The sequence below is a fragment of the Anopheles bellator genome, chromosome 2 (assembly GCF_943735745.2).
Source record: "Anopheles bellator chromosome 2, idAnoBellAS_SP24_06.2, whole genome shotgun sequence".
Classification (NCBI taxonomy): Eukaryota; Metazoa; Arthropoda; class Insecta; order Diptera; family Culicidae; genus Anopheles; species Anopheles bellator.
In genome coordinates, this window is record NC_071286.1 from 13,525,646 (window position 1) to 13,536,901 (window position 11,256).

The 11,256-nt window shown below is 49.6% G+C and overlaps 1 protein-coding gene across 1 annotated transcript in view; it reads right to left on the reverse strand.

Moving 5' to 3' along the window:
* Positions 1 to 11,256, reverse strand: part of LOC131207019 (uncharacterized) — a 128,337-nt gene that overhangs the window by 39,206 nt on the left and 77,875 nt on the right. Inside the window, exons 3-5 of the mRNA XM_058199627.1 lie at positions 6,298 to 6,500; positions 2,906 to 3,019; positions 2,412 to 2,615 (exon numbers count right to left, since the gene is read on the reverse strand). Of these exons, the coding sequence (XP_058055610.1) occupies positions 2,412 to 2,615; positions 2,906 to 3,019; positions 6,298 to 6,500 (521 nt within the window). The remainder of the gene's footprint in view (positions 1 to 2,411; positions 2,616 to 2,905; positions 3,020 to 6,297; positions 6,501 to 11,256) is intronic.

Here is an 11,256-nt window from a genome sequence, read left to right on the forward strand (position 1 = left end):
AAATTCTGTTAACATAGAGGAGTGATATTCCTCTCAAGCTCGGTCGGTCCGGCCAGCCGGCGCCACACGGAAACCGCAAGCCGAAGGAACTGGTGCGCCTCGTAGCTTCGAAATGTCGGAAAAGTAGCACATCCTGCTTGTGCCCGGGGACTGCCTGCGGTAGAAACCATCTTCGCAATCAGCCCGGGAAGTGAGTGCAAGACCTTTGCACACCAAACGCAGCTTGTCGCCGGATTGCACCGGGTACAACAGGTCCAGCAAAAAGGATAACGAGATAACCGTGGCAGAAGAACGGGAACCTAATGTCTCGGCCCGGCTGATCGATCTATCGATCGACGAGCAGCAATCGAATTGGAGATGAATTTTTAAGTGAAAGTCCATTAGTCGCATTTCGCAACGTGCATTAGCAAAATCCTGCCGGCCAGCCACCGGATGGGACTGCTCGACGGATCGCCACGCCATGCTGCTTCGCCTGTACGGCAGAAACCCGCAAGATGGAACAAAAACTACGTTACTTTGCTCGCGCCATTGAGACCGGGTTGCTTTGGTGGACGCTCCCCTTTGAGAAAACAGAAAAACAGCCATTAGGAACTGTTTGGCATTTCCGGCTTCCGGGCAGCAAACGTTTATCGGGACGGGAAAAGCTCGAATAGTGATCGACGACGTAACCGTTGCGCTTTGGGTGGGAACTTTACGCAACACACAGCAAACTGGACCGTTGACTTTCGGATGGAACGTCGAAAAAAAAAACAAACACCGAAAAATGGAGCACAAAGAAAACACTCGGAAAACTGAACAAAGCGGACAAACCAAACCACGGACGGTCCAGTGAGGACTAAATGGCGACATCAATTAGTGACGAACGATTTCACTACGATTAAGTCGACCAAAGCGCCAGCGCCAAGATGCGAATGGCCGCGAGGAGCCAGTCGGTGTTTTTTTGTCCTCGTGCAAATCGAAGGACTTCTTTGTCGTGCAACCAAATGGACTTTTGTTTTTGGCGTCGAACGTTTGGCGTGCCGAAAGAATGCGGCGACCACTACCGAATCCGGCCATCGGCCAGCTGTTGGAATGAAGGTTCGAGAGAATGAAACCCGCCAAGCTTTTTATATCCAACCTCCATAAGTAAATGGAGTTGGAATTGGGTTACTATTTTGTTTATTTGTTGTTATTAAAGAGCCGTATTAGGCACCAGGTGAAACTTTTGCGCTGAATGTGGTGTACGGACCAACCACCGAATCGAGTTACTTGCATTTAAGTTGCGCCTCAGAAGCGGACGGAATTATTTTTCGTTCAATACTCCTTTCTCAACCGCGCCGCTTTCGATCGAAAGCCAGATTCGGTTCCGAGAAGCATGAATCCACCGCGAACCATCGGACATCGGAGCGCAACCTTGTGGCCAAAGAGGTGCCCTTTCGTGCGTTTCCGGTCAGCGACACAGCGCAGATTTTTGTGTAAAATAAGCCAATGATAAATTACCCGGTCGCAGAAGGTCCTGCTGCCGGTGAAAGCCACCGGACGGATTCCGCGAACCATTCGGATCGTCGGAACTAAAAACACTCCTTTTTCCTGTTGCGCATCGAAAGGCCCTGCGGGGTCGCGTGTGACGTGTAATGGGCAGCGTGGGGTTCGAGTTCGAGGTGGGGTTTGAGGTGGTTTCGAGCAACAACAAAAGAGTTCCACTCGACGCAGGCTGCCGCTATTCCTACGCTTCGTGGGAGTTGCAGCATAAAGCATCGATGGCATATCTGGCATCGTTTCCGGGCTGCCCACGGGTGCACGGGACCATCGGATCAACGGTTCGGTTTCCGCTTCGGAATGCGGATCCATCGCAAAGATAAGTGTCCCAGCGGTGATGTGGTGATGGCCACAAAGCCGAGCACCCGAGCCAAGCTCTTCGCTTTACCGGGCCAATCTCCTCCGGGCGGATTGCTCCTGTTTGTTGAGTGGTGATAAATCACCTTTGGTACACCTGACTCGCTACTCGGAACTCGGTTGGTATCGCTGGATCCGGCCGGTCGATGACGCTGACCGAAACACCAGCCACTGTTGGTTGCTAAGTGGGAGTCACCCGGGAACATCGCTGGGACGGGAACATAAAAAAGGGAATCCTTAATAGTGCCGGAGGGAAAGGACACTTGCAGTAACGTTCTGAGTTCAAGCGAGTAATTGGGAGTAACTTTAAATAGCAGGAGAAACCATCGTTGGCTTACAGTACTTTAAATAAATTTAAAGGATCATCTATCACTAATTGGTTTTGGGGACGATTAGCACCATTCTAATAGGTTTGCTAAACAGCTAATCTCAGATCTGAACATATTTCGTGTCTCTCAAATATAATCCTCTTAAGACTACATTCAACCATTTAAAAAAGGACCACGAAAGATTGGCGAGCGCTTCAAGTTACTTACGGTTCATGTCGAGCGTAATGGAGGCCGAAATCGGATTCGTTACGTTGTTGTTGGCAGCCTGACAGGTGAACACCGACTTCAGGTGCTTTCGCTCGAGCCGGTGCAGGACGAGCGTGTTTTTGACGCGCTTGTCCGACAGCACCACCGACGTGTTGTTGATGACCTTATTATCGTACCACCACTGCACCTGCGGCAACGGGCGACCTGGAATGGAAAACCGAACCGGAAGCACCGATGAGAGGCCGAAGCGTTTGGCGTTTAGCTTGATACACTCAACGAGCAAAAGAAATCCAATCGCTCGGTATAGATCAAAGCCACATGGATTGAACAATTCGTGGTATTCAAACCAATCACGCTTGATCGGAATGAGTTCCCTAATCTGATTGCTAATTATTGGAATTATCTGCTGAAGTACAGAACGAAGTCGCCGTTCTGCCGTTTGATGTAATGGCGGCGTGCAGTGTCATTAAGAAAGGATCAACTCCGATTCTTACCTCCGGTGGAAATGCACGTAATGTTGATGGTGGCTCCCTCGTTGTACGGTCCCAGGATGTAGTGACGAATGTGCGATCCCTTCTCGTCCACTATCAGCAGCTTCTCCGGAGGCACTGAAGGGGAAATCGATAAAACATAAACACATCAGCGAACGAGTTGGTCACATCAAGTTCAGTTCGGAGTTTGGAGAAGGTCCCCGACTAAACAAATTGGAAGCGTTACGTGCCGAAGATTCCATTACTTTCGCTAGTCCAGGCACCCAGGCACCAAACCACTGTTTAACTGGAAACATTCATTTCCTTCACACCGAGGCATAAAAGTGCAAAGTTACGGTCCCGGCCTTGACCATCCGAATCCGGTGCAAGAAGTGTTGGAAAGTGCGATTATCCCGGAATCCCCGTGGCCCGATGGCCTAGGTGGTTGCTTGGTGGTCACAGATAAACGGAGCATCATTCTTAGCGAACCACTTGGGTCACCGAACGCCCGTTTGACATTTGGCTGCAATAAATTTACACCATTCCACGAATGGTCACACGTAACCGTGACCGAGAGCCGACCAAAGCATTGCCTTTTCCGAACCGAACCGGCTTTTGGGTCGGACCACTCGAACCCGGCGGAATGCAGCAGTTTGCTTGGAAGGGCACAAAAGGTCCTGTTTGTCCGTCCGTACTGTGGGCAGTTGTTTGCAATCGAAAAGCGAGGCCTAACCGTGCCATGAAACTTTAATCGACCGGTCCAACGGAGTGTATTATCTTCTGAAAAGGCGGCATAGCAATGAAAATGGTGCAACAAACTCAGGCTTGTTAATTTGCTTTGAAAAGAGCGTTACATTTGGGGCATGTTCTTGTCAGTCTTCCGATTCATCATGCGGGCTGCGGCCATCGAATTTATGTTCACCTCTCTCTCTCTCTCCGTCTGTTAAGGCGAAAAAACTGTTCAAACTGGTTGCAATCGTTGGGCCCCTTTTTTTCTGCGTGGTGCATTCGTTCCCAGTGTCAGAGTGAAAGATAGTTGAGCGTAAAACACATCGTTTTTTGTGCGGTTGGTTACGATTTGTCTAGCTAGGCTCGGTACAGTCACGCGTGCCAACACCGCCGCGCTCGGGTAGGAGTGTTCCTGCGAAGCATTATGCTTGGTCGGCAACATTCCGGAGATGCTGCGCGCTGTTTCGGGGCTTCCGATGGCTGTCAGTGTGGAATGTTACACTGCAGTTATAAATTATGCTCCGGCTTGCGTCCGTGTGGCTTCCCACGGTCGCACGGTTTGCATAAGTCGTGGGCGTGTTTTGAATGCTGCCAGTGTCCTCTCCGGCGGTGATCGCCCTCTAATGGTTGCCCGAACGCTTCTCGGTGGTGGTGCTGCTGCAGCAGTCCAATAAATAAGTCGTGGGTCAATGGTTTGAAATCAAACAGCCAAAAAAACAAGGGGGATTGGAGCTTGACTGGCGTTTAAATGGTCCGTGATGGAGAGTTGGCCGTCTTCATTAGACTTTGAAAACGCTTCACTCGAGGCAACTTTTGGTGCTGAAACTTTTCTAAATTGAGTGTAGGAAATGTTGGAACAAAGTTTGGGCACATTGATTGATTTTGAACTATCGACGGGAATGCAAAATAGGAAACGGATAGCTGGCAGCACTTTGCACGCCAGTAACACTTCCGAAAGGCCAATAATGTATGCATAAGTATAAAATTTCCATTGCACGCCCCGCATAACTGACTGACGGGAGTGGGACGGGTGAAGAAAACGTGCATAAAATGCGTAATGCGTGCCACTGCCCCGAACAATATGCATTGCATTGGATTGATTATGCTAAGTGCCGTTCCGGAAAGAGTTTGCAGTTTCCCAGGATCGGATTGACGGAACTAATCCCCCTGGCAAGTGGCTGACTGGTAGGTAGCCTAATCCAATTCGAATATTAATCATGTGTCAATATTTCAAAGGCCCTGCAGCCCCTGTGGTGCTCCACCATCCGTTGGATTGTTGGTTCCGGGTGCCCAAGTGGCCGGATTGTTCCAAGTGGAACTACTCAAACAGGTCGGTACGTAAACTCTTTCGACTCGATACGGGATCGGTGTTGGGCCCCCGTACGGCTCGCATCCTCGCCTTCGCAGGATCAACACGCAAAGTTGAAGCAGTTGCAGTTTTAAATAAGCATCCTCATCACTAGCGGGGCATGGCCTTCCGGGAGCGTCCCGCACATATTGAATGCACCGTTCAGCGTTCTGGCGGCCAGAGGGCAAAAATGGTGAACCAATTGTGCAGCGGCAAGCACAAAAATCCTTCCACACTGCAGCAACCGATCCACTTTTGTTGACTTAATTGAATTTACCATTTCGCTTTCGCGCACCAAGCGGTCTTCTGTGCCGAAGCGGAGAAAACCGGGAAAACAGGGACACAGTCACAGGGCGGTTTGAAGCACCTAACGACGTCGACAAGGAGGATCCCACTTCTGGCCGGTACTTGGGAGCATCTTCGCTAGCCGAAGACGATGCCGCGTACGCGTGGGTCGTCGGTCTAGAAAAAGTGGCCTTTTTTATGCCGTTCAACTTCCCAAGAACGCAGTCTCAAGTTCCTCGAGCGAGCACGACTATCGGTGGGAGCGAAAAACAAGCCCGGTCAAGGCTCCCGAAGGCAAATGCACCGAGCGCTGGGGAAACACAACTTTTCGAGTACGGTTCGGTGTAGCGGCCGTAGTCAAAATATGGTCGACTTCGGCTTGGCCTTTTTGCCGGCCGGAACCGGTTAGCTTGATTTATGTAGCGTCTTCGGCGAGGAGCATATGTTTTTTGGCCCGCCCGTCATCGAGCACTGCACTTGGGTCGCTGCTGGCTTGCAGCTGCGCCTCGGCGAAGCGGCACCAAAATCATAACCACAGAGTTCCACAAGGCATGCGAATGCGCAACATTTTCTACTTCCACCAGCGACAACTTTGCCCACGGGCCTCGGGAGCAGCCCTCTTCCAGGAGCGTATCAGCTGCTGTGGGTCTGTTCTTGTCTATTTTTTGTTTTTGTTTGAATGAGATAGTTCGTCGTTGTCGGTAGGTGGCGAAGGTCTTCTGCGGGAATTAGAGCACAATGAAGGCAGAGTTATGCTCTCGCCACAAACAGTCAGCCACTCGGCTAGAGGAAACCATCGGGAACCGGGGCAACGGCACACAAGTTTGTTCCAAGTTGCAGTTCTACATTCAAACCGGCGCTCGGCAAGCATTGACAAATTGGTGGTGGGGCTCACGGAACCGGTGAGTAATGTGAGTGATTTTCCCGAATTTTTGCAGATAAATTGGAGGGTTTTCACAATGTTTCAACAAGGCTCGCGGTGGATTAAGCGATAGTTGAGTGATGGCCAACGTGGCACAGCAGGGAGTTTTCCTCCACGAAGGCGGACACTTACCTATCACGGTCAGCTGGACACGCGTGTGGCGCGTGGGACTCTTGTGGAAATCCACCCGGCACCGGTACAACCCACTGTCCGTGGCCTTGGTGTGCAGGATCTCCAGCATGGCCGGTGTCCGGCTGGGGTAGAAATTGACGCGCCCGTCAAAGGACGAGTTCGAACTGCGGTGTGATCCTTCCCGGGTGTCTCGCGCGTCGAACCTGTGTCGAAAGGGGGAGAAAGCAACGCAAACCAATCAGCAAACAAAGATCAGCAAATTCCCGAAAAATAAATCAAACCAACTTCTTCTTCGCCGCATCGTCGGCCGACGAAACTTCTTCTTCGCAAAAGTTTTCCCACTTATTGACTCCGCCAAAGTTTTGGACGAACAATCTCCCCGGGAGACCCATCATGGAATCATCTATAATTCTCTCCGGCGAAGGCGTCTTCGGCCCGAAATCTCATCCCCCGGCCGTCCCGGTGCGGTGTGTTTCAAGTTTATCCGCGGGATAATAATTTGATAGCGATAAAATGGAAAGCATAATCCGCTACTTTGTTGATCACCAGCAAAGTGAGTGGCGAGGGGGACGAGCGTACTGCATAAAAGCATCGCGTTCGCGCGACCCGAAATCTAGAACCACAAATGAACTCCCGAAATGCCGCCCGTAAGCAACGGAGCAACATGCGCCGGTCGGAGCCCGCCGGAAAGGACCACTTCTGCGAATTACTTTCTCATTAAAACTTAATCAAAAACACAAATTGAGAATAATGAAGCGCACGGTGGCGGCGGTAGTGTTGAGCGCGGTGGCGCTTCCTACAATTTCTGGCTGGTTTGGCCATCGCTTAGAACTCCGGCCAGGCGTCCACAGCGTGCAAAAGGAAGTGGTCTCGCCTTTCACACAGTGCTAACGATTTCTAGTGTCACGCTTGGCGTGTACTGTAAACATGCCGGTCACCGATGGCGGATTCGGTGAAACCACGTGCAGATGGTAATAGAGAAATAGATCAAAAAAACGGGGAATCACGCAAGAAAGCGACACTGGTGGTCGCGGATCCACCATAAAGGACCTTGGGTGGTCCAAGGTAAAAATTACAACGCTGATTGCAGTGCTGAGGATCATGCAGAGTACGCTGATGCAAAACGTGAACAACTCCGGTTTCAGTCTACGGAAGCGAAAACATATTAAAATCCTCCTCATTTTGGAAGGTAATGAAATCAGAACGTCGTCATCTTGAATTCAAACGGTTTCCGGTGCACAATTTTCCAGAAATTTTGAGCGCGAGCAAACATAATGTACCAAGAGCATTAAAGATCACGATACATATTCATTTGGACGAATACAGAACGGTGGATCTCACAGCGTACAAAATAAACATGTCGTAATGGGCTTTGGGTGAAAGGCCATACGTTGAAAAAAATTATTCATATTTTGTTATGAAGCCATGAACAGATACGAGAAAAGGAATATTAAAAAAGACCATAAAAACCTGTTCGAAAAAGGTTGCAATGAGCTTTGGGCCTGTTCAATTCGTAATCATTCTTGGAACTTGCTATCCTGCATTTCGGCTTTATGTATTGTTAATGTTTGTTTATTTATTTATTTTTTTTATTTACGGTGAACTTAACGGCGAAACGAAGCAAGCAATCGAGTATCAAAAAGAGGCACGATCGATGACATCTTATCGATCGTCTGCGATAATGTAACTGACACTCAGAACCAAGCCGAAGATCATTGAAAAATTCCAAAAAACTAAAGGGGAGCATTAATATGGTTCACCGTTGTACATTTATGCATTCTTTCGTTTATTGCCAAATTTGTTTATCATTTACCGGTGATCATATTATGGGCAACACTTGGCACACAAAAGCATTATTTCTTTCTACAATGGTCTCCGGTGGTAACAACAATGGTTTAAAAATCGAAATCTAATTTAAATTTCAACGACGATTCTTGGCCAGCCCGATCCGCGTGGGTCGATCCTTTATTCAGCAACAAACAACGGTGCGAAAACAAAAATCGGACCAGCAAAGCTGGAGCTCGATTTCCAGTAGCTCCCGCGGGAGCCGTACAGTGAAGCGCATTTCGTAAAAATAAATGTCCGTGGCGCTAGGCCCAAGGCCCGAGGCCCCTGAGTGTCGCGCGGGTTCGCTACACAAAACCCGAACCAAGAAATCAAGATAAAAATAACCGATTCTGGTCGCCAGTGTTCGCCCCCGGAGCCGGAAGAAATGGCGGCATGAAATGAATTTAAATCCTTTTCGGAGTGGGCGGCACATTTTCTACGTACTTGGACCCCTGTTTGGGGGTACCACAAAGCTCTGCGCCCCATTGAGTTCTCGGTGTAAGACTTGGTACTAGAACCCGGTAGCTCGAAGAAGCAAAAAAAAAAACGAAAACAAACAGCAAACCGATGGCGGCAAGCAATGGTGGCCAAACTTCTTGTTTGGCCAAACAGCGGAACGATCCCTGGAACGAGCGTTCGAAAGATTGTAGCCCCCAGATAGAGGCGCCCGCCTTTATGACGTCGTATCCGCTGATCCGGGGATTTCTCACGGCCTCAACGCCCTCCCTGCCAGAAGGAAGTGATCCATAAAGGGTTCCTTTTGAATGTTTCTATTCATAATACAGTTCCCTGCTGGGCCGTGGCGTTTTACCGGCTGTTAGAGCGCTTTTCGAGCTGACGCCGTTTGTGAAGAGGGCGTTTACATTAAATTGAAATTTTTGTTTTTTATTGAACCGAACAGTTTCAAATTTTATAATTAAATGTAAAGTGACTAAAATGAAGAAAATACCTTTTTGCTACATAGCAACATAATTTAGTTTAATAACTAAATGAAACATGAAACATTATGAACGCTCTACTTAATTACGAGACCGTTCGCAAATGCGCTGCTACGCCGACAGGCATCTTCCGGTTGACCGTGGACCGTCGCCCGCCGGCAAATGCTTCGCAGGACACTGTGCCGATGGCACAGGACTCGTGTGTCGTAAAAAACGGCCTCAATAATGCATCACACACAACCACACACGAAACGGCATATATAAAAAGGCTATTGGGAACACATGGTCTTATCTGGTTCGCTGTTCGGCGGTCCGGGGGCTACATTCATATTTTCCCATGGGCCCATGTTGGGTCTCCCTGCCCCGCAGGCGAGCATTATTCCCTTCTGTCCTGCGGCCAATAGCTGACACACACATACCGATGGTCCGCGGCTGCTGCGTGCTCTACACGGCGGTCACTACTCACGGTCCGATTACTCAAACCCGGGGCCAGGCCGGGCCGATAATATTTCCATTCTTGTCTACCACCTTCCCTCCTCCCTGCCGGTCGGTTTGTTTTATTTGGCCGATGCTCCCTCGTCCGCTTCGGTCTTATGCAATGCTATCAAAAATCCCTCCATCCCGAAGAGGTCAGTAACGGTACAAGTGGGCCCCCCGGCGGCGACAAGGACTCGCCGGGCGTCCCCCGACGAAACCGGGACGTGGATGAATGAGGCCCGCAGGACGCGCGCACGGAGGAAGCAAATAAAAAATTATCGTTATTTATTTATTATTTTTGCTTCATTGCAGTGGCCACCGCTCATCCGTGGCGCTCCGGCTTGGCTGGGCTTGGCTGGGGTTGGCAATTTCCCCGCCACTCGGGCGAGTGCCTGACTGCTGGCACTGGCCCACCGACCGGTCCGGAAATGGCTTCGATCGGCAGGAAAGCACGGCGCATATAACCTACAAGCCGAAGCCGCACCAACACCAGCGCGAAGGAGCTTTGTGCTGCTCGATTGGTCCAGGGGTGCACGGAAAACAATGGCCGGGGGCGGGAAGGGCGATCCGAAGGCTTCGGGAGGTCATTGAGTTGACCGAACAAAACAATCAAACTGCCTGTAAGTGTGTGTCTGTGTGTGGTTAGGAAAGCGGCACTTGAAGTGGAAAAATGCCGGAAATGAAAACAACGTCCCTCGAGCCGGCCCCGTGGCAGCGGCGGAAGACACAATTTTCCACTCCACCCTGGATGGTCCCGAGGGAAGCGTCGCGCATCGGACGGCAATCGTAACCAAGATCTTGAAGCTTAATCAACTCCATCCCTCGGAATGGCGATGAAAAGTGTACGTGAAAATTGAGGCGCATGGTGGCTTGTGTGAAATGAGACGAACCGTGGCAGGGCCAATCCGAAACATATCATAACAACGCTCAATTGTGTGGGAATGAATGTTCTTTAATGTACTCCGGTTTTGCTCCTCTAACGTTGCACAACATACTCAACATAAAAATGATCTACGTGTAGTTATGGTGACAGCGGTGGGATTCGAACCCACGCCTCCTAGGACACTGCTGAAACGGATCTCTCCCACGTAGTCTCCCCAGGTTGAGGTTTGTACAGGACTGGTGACAGCGGTTTACTCTTACAGAGAGCATCAGAGATTAACATTGTCTCTGGTGCAGGATAAGACCACTCAGCGATTGTTCCCGTAGAAGAAGAAGAACTGCTTTTATCAGCTCGTTCGAAGCGTTACTACTAAGTACTACTTAATTTACTTTTCTGTCAAATTGATGCCGTGTGCCGTACTCAATTCAGCAATTTGCCAGCAAAAAGTGGTCCAACAACAATTCAAAAACCTGTTCCAGGAGCTCATCATCTGAGGGATCATGTGAACTAAATCCTGTAACCTTCTAAATGTGCCTGGGCCTTCTAAAACTCTCTCATAAGCAAACAATCACTTTTCAAACTAGCACGCAGAAGCTTTCCATTTTTCCGTAAACATAAAAGAATTGCATCGCTTATGTCGTCATATGGCTGGGGCTAAAAAGAAAAACGACCTGCCCAGAAGTTTGGCAAGCGTCCTCGGTACTCAATTAAAGCACTGCATACATTTTTCTGCGTGCAACTTGCCTGTCCGTGTTAAAGCTCTGGCCCCGGTATTTATGGGTTGACATCTCTCTCTCTCTCTCTCTCTCTCTCTCTCTCTCTCTCTCTCTCTCT